Source organism: Elgaria multicarinata, chromosome 19, assembly GCF_023053635.1.
Source record: "Elgaria multicarinata webbii isolate HBS135686 ecotype San Diego chromosome 19, rElgMul1.1.pri, whole genome shotgun sequence".
Lineage (NCBI taxonomy): Eukaryota > Metazoa > Chordata > Lepidosauria > Squamata > Anguidae > Elgaria > Elgaria multicarinata.
The window spans coordinates 20352217-20368019 of NC_086189.1; the positions used below are offsets into that span (position 1 = coordinate 20352217).

General features: G+C 52.3%; 1 protein-coding gene across 1 annotated transcript; it reads right to left on the reverse strand.

Annotated features, from left to right (window-relative positions):
* Positions 1-1044: 1044 nt before the first annotated feature.
* On the reverse strand, positions 1045-15266 carry WDR5 (WD repeat domain 5). Its single transcript, XM_063144429.1, has 14 exons — positions 15159-15266; positions 10777-10937; positions 9349-9457; positions 8941-9014; positions 8225-8314; positions 6857-6946; positions 5220-5303; positions 4568-4623; positions 3515-3561; positions 3342-3417; positions 2572-2605; positions 1950-2024; positions 1296-1383; positions 1045-1181 (listed from the first exon to the last, which is right to left on the reverse strand). The coding sequence occupies exons 2-14, from the start codon at positions 10855-10857 to the stop codon at positions 1081-1083; spliced, it is 1005 nt and encodes a 334-aa protein (XP_063000499.1). The 5' UTR covers positions 10858-10937; positions 15159-15266; the 3' UTR covers positions 1045-1080.
* Positions 15267-15803: the final 537 nt, after the last annotated feature.

Consider the following 15803-nt stretch of genomic DNA (forward strand, 5'->3'; position numbering starts at 1 on the left):
AGGGAAAGAACAGCCATACCATGAGCAATACAAGTCCATACAATTCAGTTCTCAAGATAAAAAAAAAAAAGTTTGTTTGTTGTGTTTTTTTTACATGGAAATAACTGTACAGATATTGTGAAATCTTGCCAGAATGTTTTTTTTTTTAAAGTAAAAAAGAAAAAAAGAAGAAGCCACAAGCAAGGACTCCGTGGGTTTTTTTTGGAACAGCTCAGAGAGAGAGAGGGGGAGGAAGGCCTGAAAGACTCTCACTGCAATAGCATCTATCGGAGCACACAGCGAAAGGGAGCGCAGGACACAGAAGGGCTGGGAAAGGGGAGGGTGGGGCGAGGCGGGGTCTTCACCCACAGGGTAGGTGGGGAGAACAAAAAGAAAAGCCACGAAACACACGCATTTGGTCGCTTTAAAAAAACAACAGGGTCTTTCGTAATGAGGCAGCTTGAACCGCACACCGCTCTTCGAGTGGACGTCTGATGGGCCATGGGCAGCACACCGCAAGAAGATGGCCGCCAGATCAGTTGGATTACAAAGCCCTGGGAATGATAGGAGTTGTAGTCCAACAGATCCAGGAGGGCGCCCGAGTGGAGGAAAGGCGCGGCGGAGGCTTCACGATCTGTAAATCAAAGCTTTTAAAAACATCCCAGTTATTTCTGGCTTACGACTCGCCCTTTATCAGAGACAGGAGGGCCTCCAAGGAGAGAGCAGCAACTCTCTTCCTCTGAGAAAAGACCCGCTGGGGCTTCTGGTGCAAGGGAAACATGCCGCCCGCCCCCCAAGGCATCAGGCACAGAAGACGGAATCTTTTAGCCCCCAAACATGCAGGCCAGGACGGGGAGACGGAAAAGACGTCCGCCCTGGGCCAAGACCAAGAACTCTCACACGCACACACGCACCCCGCTCTCCTGGGAGGGCGGGAAAGAAGCCTTCGGGATTCCTGCTCACGGGGCTGAAATGTTATTACGTGGTTTTTTTCCTTTTTTAAAAAAACACAAACACAAAATACCCCCAAGTTTTTCAGACACCCCCCCGCCCCACCCACCCCAAAACAGTCTCTAAAGTGATGTTGGTGTCGAAAGTGTTTTAACAGTCACTCTTCCAAAGTTTAATTGTTTTGTCATTTTCTAGGGCTGCCGAGGCAATGATGTTTTCTGTCGGGTGGCAGGCCGTGGAGATCACAACATCTGTGGGAAAGAGAGAGGGGGGGAGGGAGACCCACCCACTGTTTAGTTCATGCCACGAGGGTCAGCCGGCCAAGCATTTCGGAGGGGGGGGGGAGAGCGCGGAGCCAGCCCCACCTGTGTGCCCTTGCAGCTTCTGTACGATCTCTTTTGTTTGGAGGTTCCAGATGTAAACCAAGTTGTCCTCGGAACCAGACACGATCCACTGAAGGGGAAAAGCCCACACGTGAGGAACAGGAGCACAGCTGGCTACCCTACGCCTCACGCCCGGCCAACTCCAGCAGCCTGCTCCCCACGGTCTTCGTGGGATGGCCGGAGGCTGCTTATCTCCCCGTGGCCCGGCTACGCCTCCTGGGTTCCCGACTGGAAGCCCTTTGCTGTTGGGACCGATCCGCTTTCTAAAGCATTGCAGACTTCACCCTTCCTTTCCTACCTACTGCTCTCAGGTAGCCGAGCGGATGCAGCAGCTGTGGGAAGCCAAGCCGAGGAATCGAGGCAGCGGCTCGAGGCCGGACCCTCAGCCCATCTAGCCCCCTTTCCCCGTCTCTGCTTAGTCCTTGTCCTGAAAAAGCCACTGAGGCAGAATTTGCTAGTTGCACTTGCTCATAGCCCAACGGGCGGGATTGGTGCATAAAGACTTGGATTTTCTGGAGAGATGGAGGAAACGGCAGCGCCCCGCGCCCCGTTTCCACGCAAAGCCAGACCCAGCGCTCCGATCTGGCGGATCGAGGCTCAACCCTCCCAACAGCAGCCAAGGAAAGGGGTTCTTACCTTCCCACCAGTAACTGAGAAGTTGGCAAAGATACAGTACTTCTCATTCTTGTGGCCCGTGTACGTCTTTAGGCACTGGAAGACAAAAGGGGCCCGCAAAGCCACACCCCACAGCAGTCAGCAGCCACGGAAGAGGCGGCGTCCTCCGGCACACCAGCTTGACGGCGCCTCAATGGCCATGGAGCTCCCCCACCCCCCCAAAGGACCATCTCTGGACACGGCAGGCATGTAGCGCCCTCCCTACAGAGCCCACTGTCACCTGTGGGAATTTCTACTGGTCTGGGAACATTCAGAAACTGGAGCTCGACAATCATGGTTGTCAAAATACAGAGGGGCTGCAGGATTGTTTTAATTCTGCAAAAGAGGCGGAAGAGGAAAGCGACGGTCCAACCCGAACTGCACGCAGCCAGGAAATGAACTTTCAATTCTAAGTGAAGTGAAGCAAAGGCTACAACCCTGCACACTTCATCGTGGGCAACAGCCCAACTGAGCATGGGGGTGGAGCTTGCTTCTGAGTAAACGCGCCTGGGCCGCAGGGCAGGCTGAACGGTCGCCCCGTTTGCCGGAAGGCTTTCCCTAGTGAGTTCACGGCCCATCGCGGAAGGGGGACACGGAGACTCACCTTTCCTTTGCTGTAGTCCCAAAGCTTGAGAGTGCTGGAGGGGGAAATATGGAGTTTATTTAGCGAGACTTGGAGGGCAATTCCAGACACCCTCACAGCCACGCTTCTGCTTGTTTTAAGAGCAGAGATTCGACTGTTCTCTCATCACCTCAACCTAGGGTGTCTTCCTGTCCTCTGCCTGCAGGCATTCTTTCACACTGCCCCTGTTTTCCCCAAGGTCATTGCCTCCCCAGCCCCTCCCCATGACACCTGCCCCCTCTCCCTCAAGCACCTGAAACAGCACCCATCTTTTAGCCTTTGATATCTCTCCCCACACACACACACCCTGTTCCCCTTCCTCTTTTCTCAACTGCCCCCTTTTTGAGAAGGCTAAATGCACAGCGGCCCCTTTGCTCTTTTAGACTCAGCCATCGTCCCGGGACTATTATTAAGGCACTTTATAGCTACTACCAGGAGTGAAAACCATGAGCAAAACCTACAAGCCAGATGAGAGGGAGAAAGAGAGAGCCTGAACCGGGGTCTTGTGGCAGCTTGTGGTCCTCCACATCTTTTGGCCCACAATGCCCATCAGCCCCAGCCGCTGGTCAGGGATGATGGGGAGCATCATCACCTGCAGAGGGAAGTTCCAACTTTGTCCCAATGGGCTTAGCGGCCGCACAGCCAGACCTGCCCTCCATAAACCAGCCCAGCTTTTGCATCCTCTTGATTGTAATAATTACATTTCTTTTGAGAAACCAATAATAATAATAAAAAACCTCCTCAGCTCTTACTTATCCAAAGTCGCTGCTAGGATGTATTTTCCATTTGGAGAGAACTTTACAAAAGACACAGGGGGATTGTCGTCATCTGTCAGAGAGAGAGAGAGAGAGATTGAGCGCTTGGCTTCAGTCCCATCCTGCTAGCTGGGGACAGGGGAGCCCCAACCCGAGCGCAGAGGACTCACCGATGAGCGTCTTCAGGCACTGGCCTGACGCCGTGTCCCAGATTCGGCTGCAACATCAAGAGGAGGAGAAGCACCGTTAGTTGGGCAGTAAAACCCAGCCGCTGTTTATTTTGCACTTTGCTTCTTTTAAAAGAGTGCTTTTATTCTGTTTTTATTCTATTTTATCCGCCGCTCCGAAATTCTGAGTGGGGAGTGGTATGCCAATACTGTAAATAAATAAACCTGGGGCAGAAACGACTTTCTCCGAGGGTTCGCGCTTTGGGAACCAAACCAACAAGAACCGACGGAATTGCCTTCAGTTGAAACGAGGCCGTTGGCTGATCTAGTCGGGGGAAATTTGCTCTCTCTGAGCCGGAGGGCCGGATTCCGTTTCAGAGGGGCTCTCAAGGGGAGGGCCGAAGGCAGAATGGGGGGCAGGGCCCACACAGCAAAAACGACAGCTTATTTTCGCTGAACGCTCTTCCTGCTGGTAGCTCGGCCTTGGGAGGAGAGAGGCCTTTCAGTACATGAACCGGGTGAAGAGGGAGATCTCCCTCACACATGGCGGATACGTGCAGGGCGATGCCACAGGCGAGGGTGAGAGATGAACAGGCAGACTGAGAACAAATCGAGGTAACTCCCAAGTACGGCAACAAGACTCCATCAACGGGTAAAACGGATGGGATGATCACCCTTCCTTTCAGCTGAGAAGCACTTGTGGTTTTTCAAACACTGCGCTCAGAATGTTGGGGGGGGGCCCAGATGGAGGGGACGTATCTCAGGCCCTGGAAAGTGGATGGGGAAGGGGATCACTTGGCAATCAGGGGTGGTGATTTTGCTCCCCCGGTAAAAAATACTGTCAGTACATAAATAAAAAAATAAAGGATTTTGCATCTCTAACCCGTGTGTGTGTGTAAATACATACAGAGAGAGAGAGAGAGAGACAGAGAAAGAAGCCGGCCTGCAATATCTGTCCGTGACCGAGAGGGGAGAGAACAGCACAGGCACATGGAAACGTCGCCCCTTTGACCGAGCCAGGATTTCAGCCCCGCGTTCCCCCCTCGCTCCACTTACCACAGGCCATCGTAGCTGCTGGATACTATCAGAGAGCCGTCGCGGTTAAAATGCACCTGGGAGCAAGGAGAAGAAGAGGAAATAGCAGCACTGCATTTACGGTACTGTGGTTAGCTTTGCCAGGAGGCAAAGCGGCTGACTGCGTTCTATTTCCCTGTTGCTCGGTGCCAGAGTCTGGTGCCCTTGTCTCACGTCTCAAGGGCTCTGTTGAAATAAGCCACAGTCTTCTACCCATCTGGCACCACGCTTAAAAGGTGGCCCAGGGGCGCCGTGTCTGCATGCAAGAGCCAGGCCTGCCGCCTGGAACCAAGGACTGCTGGCGTACGCCTACGGCTTGGCACATCACGGAATTAGCACGCTGCACCTAGCTGGCCAATATTACATTCCCGGCTGGTGCTGTGAAACATGGGGCCTCCTGAGGCGGTTTCCTCGCACCCCATTTGCTCAGCCTGGGAGGGCAGACAGGATTCAAATCCGGTCCCATCACCCAAGACTTGCAAGCTGGCCTCCACCAAAAGGATGTCAGATGGCAGCTAGCAGAGGGCTCCTACTCCTTTTTTTCTGCTGGGGGGAGGTGGAGGGAGGGAGGGAGGGAGAGACCACCTCACAAGGAGTCGGCGCCCCAATTCATCGAGAGAGAGAGAGAACTTACAGCTGAAACGGGGTCAGAATGAGCTGGCAGCGTTTTCAGGCACTTCCCGGTTTTGACATCCCATATCCTCACGCTCTCGTCGAACTGGAGATGAAGCAGGGCAGGAAGTCAGGAGCGGCAGGTCCTCCCCCCTCCCCCCAAACTCTCCAAGCCTCCCCCAGCCATAAAGCGCTTCTGTTTACAGAAAGAGGCGCAAAGGGAGGGGGAGTCTGGGCAGAACTCCTGCAAAGAGACTTGCTTTACTCAAAGCCCCGAGAACGAGGGCTGCTTCTTGCGTTTCCTCAGACCTCCCCGGAGGAAATTAGGGCAAGATTTATTGCGTGGCTCAGACCCCTATGAGCAAGACGGCCTTGGACTGCAAAAGCAGATTTGTTGCAAAAGGAAGTACGTGGAAGGAAGCCTTTCAAACTACGTGTGTTTTTTCTTCTTCTTTTGCTCCTCCTATTATGCCAGCTTCCCCTAAACCAGCACTCTCCAGATGTGTCGGACATGGTGGGAGTTGTAGTCCAGCAACCCTGGAGGACAACAGCTTGAGGAAGGGCGCATTTTGCAGACATTTCACCACCCACCCACTCTCAAGCTAAAATGGAAGCAGCTACTGCTGATCAGCGTTGTAGATCAACTGGAGGAGAGGTGAGGGCCCGTTCCCATTCCCTGGAACACCAGGAGCGGTTTATTCACATTCCACCCTTTGCCATGAAGAGCCCAGGGTAGCCAAGACCCCCAGTAAAAAGAATTCAACACACGGACACTGCTGGGACCCTAACTCGCCCTTTTGGAATAGGTTCAAGAGGCAGAGAAGGAGGCCAGTATCTGTCCACACAGGCTTTCTCTGACCCTCTACAGGGTATTATATGGCTGCCCTGCTGTATTATCTTGTTGTAACGTTTAATAGTCCACAATTTTATCTTATTTTTACGTTGTTAATACTGTATTTGTAATTGTACTTCTAAGGTGAGCCTCTAAGGGATTTCAATATATATTAACATATATGCTCGGCCCGCCCAGCTTTGCTTTTTGGGACAAGTGAAGGATAGAGGGAGAGGGGAGCGCCATGCCATTAAATGTGTTAATCACTGCTGCTCCACACAAGGCATCATTCACACACAAGGCTGCAGTCAACCAATGATAATGGAAATACATCTGCAAATTGCCCTTAGGAAGCTGGCTCTGCATCCACCCACCCGCCCCGGGCTCAGCCCAAATATAAATAATATAAATAAATAAATAAATAATAATAAATATCCCTCACTTATATGCCAGAAGTACTGGACAAGCAAAGCGGAACAAAAGCCAGGCCAGGCCTCTCAGCTGCACAGCAGCCAGGCCACTTCCAACTCTGGAGTGAGGGAGGGGATCATTGCTCAACTGCTGGGTTGACCCTCCAAGTGGGGCTGTTCTTGTTTTTGGCTGGGGGAAGAGCTTAGGGCTGGTTATGCGCAGAAGGTGATGGCACACAGCAAGCAAGCAGGACAAAAGTTGGAGGCTTGTCAGATTGGTCCTGTCAGGGCCCCGGCCTCCATCAGCCATCCAGGCCTCCCAATCGGTCAAGCGTTCCGGCAGAATTCAGCCCATCATTTTCCAACCTACAAAAGGAGGGAAGAGCAACCAACCGTCTGGGATGAGAACATGCTTACCGATCCCGAGACGATGAGATTCGACTGAGGGTTGAAGTTGCAACAGAAGACGTAGTTGCTGTGCCCTTTCAAGGTCTTCAAGCATTTTCCCTAAAAGTAAAGGTAAAACAGAGTTGCGTATTGATAGGACCACCCAAGGGTGGGCTTTGTAGCCAGTGTGAATACGAAGGCATGGGGAAGTCACAGCGCCATCTAGCCGACAGGACTCTTGAAGTGTGGAAGCAAGTGCAAAGAACAAGCCCTCAAGGGTTTCCTCCGCTGAATACTTAATACTTAAATCAGCAATAAAGTCAAACACAAATTCAGCACTTCGTTTTAAAAACAGTCCCACCTAAAAAAGCAATTCAGCCACGGAGCCAACTGGGGAGTTGTTTTTTAAAATGCAACGCGTCTGATTCCGAGGTAGAACACCTCGCCCTGCAACTACCAGGCAGCACCACCACCTCGCATGGCACCGATCGCCTTTGCACCTAGCGCACTGCCTATCTCTGCCAATGCCAACATAAGGACCCTTGTTTGGGTTTATGTGTCTCTTCTGCCTCACAAAGCCCCTGAGAGGTCTGATTAATACAGGAGGCTTCTGGATTTCCCAAGAGAAGACTTCCACTTGCATCTCTGTTCCAGCAGGCCTCTGCGTAATTCGAGATCTTTTGCACAACAGAAAGGCCTGCCATAATTCATCTGGAAGAGGTACCTTCCATTACCACCAAAAGACAAAAACTGCAGGGTGTGGTTTTTTTTAAAAAAAAAATATCCAGCCTGAGAAAGAGCTTTGTGAAATACAAAAGCTGACATGCTGGGCTATGAACATGTGTTTTACGGCCCTTCTAAGTTTTAATAGAAATCTGTACAGTTCAGTTTAAAATGTAGTAGCCATTGAGAGCCTTATCCACCAAGCTTAGCAATATATCGTTCTCATTTCTCTACATATATGCATGAAAGGAGGATTAGATGGTCCCTAAAATAGTGTCAGATTTGTTAGCAACATTTATCTGAAACTGAACTACCAGAACAGACTCCTTAGAAATATTTCTAACTGCATGGATAGTTTTTAAATTTGTTATGCATAGACTGCGTGCAACATCCTGCCAGATGAACAGGACATAAATGGAGATAAATCTTTTAAATTTTTAATCTAGGTTTTTTAAATCCACGAGGAGACTCAAGATATCCATACACATGAAACAGAGACTGTGATAAAGCCAAAATGACTTATGATTTCAATCCTCCTGGAGGTCAAGATTGGCTTTATTGATCAGGGCACCGTTTCTTAACACAGCATGGGCACACGTCAGATTGGAATAAAGCTAAATCTCTCCAACAAAGGTAAAGCAGGACGTTGCAAACAAAAGAACAAAAAAATCTTACTGAGCTCACGTCCCAGATTTTCAGGGTTTTGTCATCTGAGGCAGAGACAAGAAGGTTTGAATCGGATGACCAGGCGACATCAGAGATTCCCTGCAACAGAGGAAATACCTGAAAATTAGGCCTTACTTGTCTACAATTGTTTAATTTATAGATTGTGTACTCAATATTTGGAACGAGGAGGCTGGATTTTACACTGTACATGGGAGGGTAATTTTAAAATGCTCCTCACAGTAAAAAAAAAAAAAATGGAAAAGAAAAAAGCCCCCTGCGTGCAGCAGAAGTATACATTACGGAGGAAGGCTTAGCATAATGGCGCTTCCTGATGTGTTTGTTTACAACATGCAGGGAGCTTTGCACACACACACACACACACACACACACACCCCACTTGCAGTTCAGAGCTATATAATCTAGAAATCTACCCCCTTCGTTCTGTATACTGTGAAGACAGACTCTGATTCCATTCATACCACTCCCTCCCTCCCTCCCTCCTGCTTCGTGTTCATGTTTTATTATGCAGAGGAGCAGACCACCCCAGCGACGGAACCGCGTCACAATCGGATCTGGAGGTCAGCGATGCGGCAGCCTCCCCCGTCATGGCTCCCGGAAAGAAGCTCACCAGCCACACCTGCCCAACCACCAACTCCCTGCAGCCACACAAGTCACCTCTGCAGAAAACAACTGAACAAACCCACTAATAACGGAGATGGACTCACCAGCTTGTGGCCAGATATGGTTTTTTCAAATTTGCCATCGTAGGCGCCCCAAATTTTAATGAGCTTATCAGCCGCTAAAGAAAGAAAGAGAAGCCACTGATATAAAAAAGGTGCACTTCATGGACCAGTCCATTTCGCTGCCGCCCCCACCCGCTGCCTGCAAGCTGATTTGTTTTCCCTCTGCAGATACAACAGCATGATGCCCGACACAGCATGTCCGGAAATGGTGGGAAACCTGCCTGCGTCCCAAGTCTGACTCAGTGTTTAAAAATGACATCCTCCTGATGCTGCTTTTGAGTAAAAACCGTTCACGTGCGGAGGGCTCAACCCCCATGCCTGTTTAGGCAGGGGAAAGTCCTTCGGCCGCGGGAGGAGCCTGCTTGGCCCCATATCGTGGCAGATACTTACAAGAACTGGCCAGCCACTCCCCGTTGGGGCTGAACTTTACTGAGGAGACAGCTTTCGTGTGTCCTGCCAAGGTGAACTTCAGGGCGTAGTTTGGTTTTACAGGTGCAGGCTGAGAAAAGAAAAAAACAAAGATAAACACACACTTCAAGTACAGCCTACACAACCGGAGACGCACCAAGCCCAGCGCAACTCGCCACGAGGGGCAGGACCCCATCCCAGGTAACCCTGTTCTCTCTAGTCCCAGGTGGGAAGCAGCAGGCAGAAGTTTAGCGAACCCCAGGCAGGCTGCATTTGGACTGATGGGTTACAATTTCCACAGGAATGTCGTAAGAACATGAAGAGCAGACATGCCGGATCAGACCAAGGGTCCATCCAGTCCAATATTTTGTTCACAGAGGCCAGCCAGATGCCCATGGGGATCCCACAAGAAGCAGGACACGAGTGCAATTATCACCCTCCTGCAACCGGTGTACAGTGGTAGACTACCTTGGATACTGGAGGTAGCATATAGCCTTTTCCTCCAGGAATTAATCTAACCTCCTTTTAAAGCCATCCAATTTGTTGGCCATGACTACATCTTGTGGGAGCGAATTCCATAGTTTTAACTATGCGCTGTGTGGAAAAGGACTTCCTTTTATCTGCCCTGAATCTCCCACCATTCAGATTCTTAAGATGACCCCTTTGGGTTCTAGTGTTATGAGAGGAGAGAAATATGCCTCCCCATCCACTTTCTCCACACCGTGCATAATTTTGTACTTTGCTATTCTGTCTCCCATCATTTGCCTTTTTTCTTCAGCTATACAATCCCAGCTGATGTAACTTTTCCTCGCAAGGGAGTTGCTCCAACCCCTTGATCATCTGGGTTGCCCTTGCCTGAACCCAGCTCTGCAGTATCCTTCTTGAGACACTGTGACCAGAACCTCACATATCTGGCTGTCATCATATCTTTGGCAAACTTACGGAATGTAGGAGGACATGGGACAGAGGTTGGGGTGGGTTTTTTTGCGGGGGGAAATAGACTAGAAAAGTTCATGGAGAAGGAGTGGTGTACTGACAGCGATTAGTCGTAAGAACTGAACGGGACACCTGTGAATACCAGGTGCTGGAGAAAGACGAGAGGGGAGGACGTGCCCTACTTCCTGCCCTTTCTGCAAGGTTCTCGAGGTAGGTGGACAACTGCTGTTAGGAAGAAAATGCTGGACTAGATGGACCACAGCCTGATCCAGCACGGCAACTCTCAGGCTTATATGAGTTTGGGATTATTGGCAACCCTGATAGGGAGCAATCCTATACATGCTTAGACCAAAAGAAGTCCTACAACTCCCGGCATTCCCCAGCCAGCCACGTCTACACCCCACTAGCAAAAGGCAGGTCTACGTGCAGCGTGGATGTGCAGGCAGAAGAAGCATGTGGAAGCCTCACACCCACCTTGCTCTGATTGGTCGAAGAAGAAGGCGTTGATTGTGTTTTGGTCGATTCTGCATCAGGTTTCTTCTCTTCCGTTGCCATGGCTCTGGAAGCCGGCAGGCCGGGATTCGGGCGCTCCGAGGGATGAAAGAGCACGCTGTTTCAAAGGAGGATGCCTACCACTGAAGAGGAGAAGGGAGAGGGGCCATGTGACTTACGCAAAGCTAAGAAGCAGCAACCTGAACATAGCTGTTAAGCCAGTGTTTAAAGCCAAGATACACCTCACCCACCACTGAATTAAAACTGGAAGCAAGGTACACGTCACAAACACACACACACACACACACACACACACACACACACACACACGCCCTTCTGGATCTGGCTGAAGTAGACCCACCTCAACCAGTATCCTGTTTCCCACGGGAGCCTACCAGAAACATCTGGAAAGCTCACAAGCAGGAGATATGTCTCCAAGGTGCACTATCCCTGGGAGACATCTACGAAGACATCACGTCCACTGATAAACCTCTCCTGTTCCCCCATGGATCTGTTTAATGCCCTCTGAAAGCCACCTGTGGCCGTAGTCACTGCCACATCTTGTAGCAACCAATTCCGTTCAACGCCTGGGCTGTGTTGGTTTCTCTCTCAAAGCATGTGTTAGAAATATACACTGTTGGCCTATAGCTGAGTGGAGGGAAATGACTGGAATAATGGAATATTCCAATAAAATATTACTTCTTTTTAAAATAATAATAATAATGCATTGTACAAATAAGTCTTCTCGTTTGCTGGTAGATTCTGAATGACCACATTCATCAGAGAGCCCTAAGTTCCAACGTCAATGAGAGTCCTGGAACACCGCCTTTCTCCACCCCATGCCTTGTTTTACCAGCCTCTGCTACCGCCTGATGCTCTCCAGATTGTGTTGGACTGCAACTCCCAGAATTCCCAGCTGGGCATTATGAGAGCTGCAGTCCAACACATAAGGAGGGTGCTTCAACTTCTGAGGGACGGTTCCCTCAGGGGAACCCATCTCTTGCCTTTCTGCAGACGTTGCCCCTTAGGGCACATCTCCTCTGAGAGCAGGTAGTTCTGCTGCATCTCTGTATCAGGAGAAATTGAACGCAGACACACAATGCAAGGACAGGACAGCAGTTGAGACAGACTGGAAAGAGGCAAAGGCAGAGCAGCGAAGGTGTGCCGAGATGGCTAAATGTCACCGGATCCTTTCAGGGCATCTCTTTTAGACGAGTGACACAACTATGCCAAATTTAAGCAATTCCAAATTGGATTGAACACAAGAGGGAAGAAATTGAGTATGTAACTTATATCATTCCCTAACTGAAATAAATGCCACGCGCGTTGACTTTGGCCCGAGATGTTCCTCTCATTGCCCACGAGTGCACCTGAGCGTACAAACAGCTGCGGAGTTACTACATGAAGCACCCTCCGGAATGGTTTCTGCATATCAAAACCAAACAAATGGCACAGCTTTCACACCGGCCTAAATTCCTTTCTCTACAAAACCCAGGGGAAAAAAAAAAAAGAATGTACTTATTTGAGGAGAGAATGGAGGAAAACAAACTTCATATACAAGCAAACAAACACCAAAATGATTCCCAACATACGCTGATACAAAAGCTTTAACTGACCCCCCTCAATTACTTATTTTGGCCATTGGACCCTGGGTTACACCCTAGTCTATCTGACCTACTACAAGGATTGTTTTTCATCAGCTTTCCATGAAAAATAAACACTGCTGCTCACTGCATCACTTCCACTGGTACCTATGATCAGCAGATTGGGAACCTTTAAGGTTCTTTTTTTTAATAAAATCAAGTTTCTGACCCTCACGGATGCAAATTAGTGGATGGGGGGGGGAGATATAGAGTTCTGGGTGAAGTATTCCAGCAAGAAGGGTAGAGTTGCCCTTCAAGACTTAATTACCATTGTTCACATGATTTCCCCATTAAACCATTCTTTGCCATTTGAAGGAAGCAGAAAAGCAAGCAAAATAGTAAAATCTAGCTTCCCTTCCAATACCTGTGACGATCTGTAAAAACGTAATGCTACGTGTCAAAGCTGTCTATGAAAACTGCTGTGAAACTAAGGGGCTGGTCAACACATAGACACGCTCTCATCCATGAGAGAAACAGTCTTTCTGGGTCCAGGATGCCAGCAAACACCACAAACGAAAGAAAAATGCAGTCGGGAAATGGATGCAAGAGCTGGAGGGGTTAAATTCAGCCCCCAGCCTCCAGCCCTCTTGTGATGAAAGCAGGCAGGCGCCTCTGCAAAACCTCCTCTCCTACAGCTCGCTCTGCAGCGAACCCCAAGGATAAAATGCCGCACTTGTAATTCTAGGAAATTGGAGCCGTTCCTGCACTGGAAACCCTCTCACTGCAGCAGAAGAAGGCCTTACACCTGCAAAGGTGGGCACACCTGAGGCGTGCGGGCGCTGCCCTTTGAGACCTCCACAGCCGGATCTGGGCTTCAGTGCCCGGCGCACAGCTCATCACCCTCCTCTATGAAAATGCACGGTTTATCCTGCTGAACAAATGGGCACATTTCCCTCAATCTGCTTAATTTATACACATGGCCAAAGAGCGCTTCTCCCAGTACAGAATTCCTTTAGAAACTGCAATTAAGTGATGAGTAAAGGGAGAGCCCTGCTTTGGGCATGTCCACATGTGACATTTGCTGGAGATGCGGCCGGTGTAACACAGGAGACAGCCCTCCACGGCTACTCACTGAGGCCTGGGTGGCAGGAAGATACAGCCCAGGATTTGGGGTGTACATCGAGAGCCTTGTGGAATCAGGCTGGGGGCCCATGTGCCCCCTATTTGCACACACATAAAGGCAAGCAGAATACAAGGGGTGTGTGTGTGTGTGTTTATGTAGTGTGGAATTCGCTATAGGTCAGAGATCAAAAATTACAGAATGAGATTACTAATATGAGCAGTATTGGTAGTAGTACCCTTACTAGTACCAGCAGTAGTGACATTGCTGATAGTACAATGAGTGAACTTCTGCCCGCTGAGGTTTAAGGGCTGGATCCAGGATCTGCCTTCGTCGAGAGGAAGGGCTCTGCTGACAGAAGGTCCCTCCGCCTGGTTTTGGGGGACCCCAAGACCACAGTGCACCCCTGAGTGCCTGTGTAGCATTTACATGGGGAGGGCAGGGAAGGGCCCACTTAAGTCTGGACCCAATCCTCATTGCATGAGGCCGGGGGAGGCTCAGGGCATTTGGGCGATGGGGGAAGAAGTAGGGGAAGAGCGTGAAGGTGGAGACGGGGGGGGGGGGGGGCAGCCATCGCCCCTAAGAGTTAAGGGCCCAGAGGAGCGCTGGGAGGAGCGTTAAGGGCATTTGTTGAGGTGGGGGTGCTGCTGTTTGTATGGTGACCCCCGGCGCCAGATCAGCCGCAGCAGCAGCCACAGCATCAGCATCGCCAGGGGACTAGCTTTGGGTGGGTGGGGGTCAGGATCCGAAGACGCCCAACGCGGCCCCCTTGCTGGAGCTCCGCAGGTGCAGGGAGGCCCCCTCAGCCGCAGGGCCCTGCTCCGACCACCCTGGCTCCGGGCCGGGGCCTCGCCTGGCCCTGGCTGACCAGTCCGTGTCCAGGGCGCGAGGCCAGCGCCCCCTCAGCGCAGGGGCCGCCGTGGACCGGGGCTACGGCTTCAGGGCGGGGGCTGCGTTGCGAAGCCCTCCGGGGGGGAGGGGAGGCGCCCCCCCCGGGAGAAGCCCCCCCCTAGAAGCAGGGGAAGGAGGTGGGGCGCTAGTCCTCATGAGGGGAAGCAGGCGGGCCGGATCCGAAGCCTCCACCTGCTTTGTGCAGAATATCCAACACCTGCCCGGCTGCCCAGATGTGCAGGGCTCCAACTCCCATCACCCCCGCGCAGCATGGCCAGGGGCGATGGGAGTGGTGGTCAAACAGACAGCTGGATCGGGGCGGGGCGGGGGGAGAAAAGCCTCCTGGGCCCCTCCCCCTCCCTCCCTCCCCCCCCCAGCGGCTGTGGGCCCCAGGTAGCGCAACCAGGAGGGCGGGGGGGGGCTGTGGCGCGAGGGCCGCGCTGTCTGGGGGATGATGGGAGCTGCAGTCCGCCCCTCCCTCCTGGAAGGCAGAGGGATGCTGGGAGCCCGTGCATGAGGGTCTGGGGATGATGGGCGCTGCAGCCCGGCGCCCCCTCCCAGGGGGCAGTGGGGTGGGGGATGCTGGGGCTTGCAGTCCAGGGCAGCCGCTGGCCATGCTGCTGGGAGGGGGAGGGGGAGGCGGAGGCGGGGGGAGGGGGCGACGCCGTGGCCCTGAGGCAGGAGGTGGCGGCGGAGGGGTCTCTGTGTGTGGCGGCAGGGGTGGGGGTGGTCCGTCCTCCCTCCCTCTCACCTCCCTCCCTGCCTCTCACCTTGAGGAGGGGGGGCGCCTTCTTCTTTCTCCTCAGGAAGGGATGGCTCCGGCGTCGTCCTCCTCCTCCTCCTCCTCGGGGGTGTGTGCGCGTGCGCGTGCCTGCGCGTGTCTCCGCTGCTCCCCCTCCTCGTGAGGCGAGAGCGGCCGAGAGGGGGCGGCGGAGCGGGCGGGGGGGGGGGAGAGAACGGGAGCGGGAGCAGCAGCAGCAGGCCTCGCGCAGGCGCACTGGAGAGGCCCGGCCCGGGCAGGAGAGCGCCTCACAAGGGACCGCTCTTTCTCCCTCGCGCGCGCCTCGCTCTGGCTCTGCGCGCGCAGCCGCTTCCCCTCCTCCCCGTCCCTTCCCTGGGCACGCGCAGACGCCTCGCGTACGGTGTCCCCAAAGGGATAAAAGTGATGGATGCGGGAGGGAAGCGTCTTTCGCCTGCTCGTCTCGCGCATGAGCAGCAGCTGCAGCGGCTTCGCCTACGGTGTCCCTAAAGGGATAAAAATGAACAAGAAGAGAACTAGTCGAAGGCAGCCGTGACGCAGGCATACGCCAGCCCCAGGCGCCGTCTCCCGCCTTTATAAGGGCGAAGCGGAAGAGGGCGCTTTCTCGCTCACCCGGATGCGCCACTACGGCGCGCCCAGAGGGACAAATAAAGAA

Bases quoted from the DNA above. Each gene is read 5' to 3' on its own strand.
- WDR5 (XM_063144429.1), bottom strand. From the start codon at position 10,857: ATGGCAACGGAAGAGAAGAAACCTGATGCAGAATCGACCAAAACACAA. The intron at 9,015-9,348 runs GTAAGTATCTGC...TTCTTTCTTTAG, and splicing joins GGAGTGGCTGGCCAGTTCTT to CGGCTGATAAGCTCATTAAA. The intron at 5,304-6,856 runs GTAAGCATGTTC...CTTCATCTCCAG, and splicing joins ATCTCATCGTCTCGGGATCG to TTCGACGAGAGCGTGAGGAT.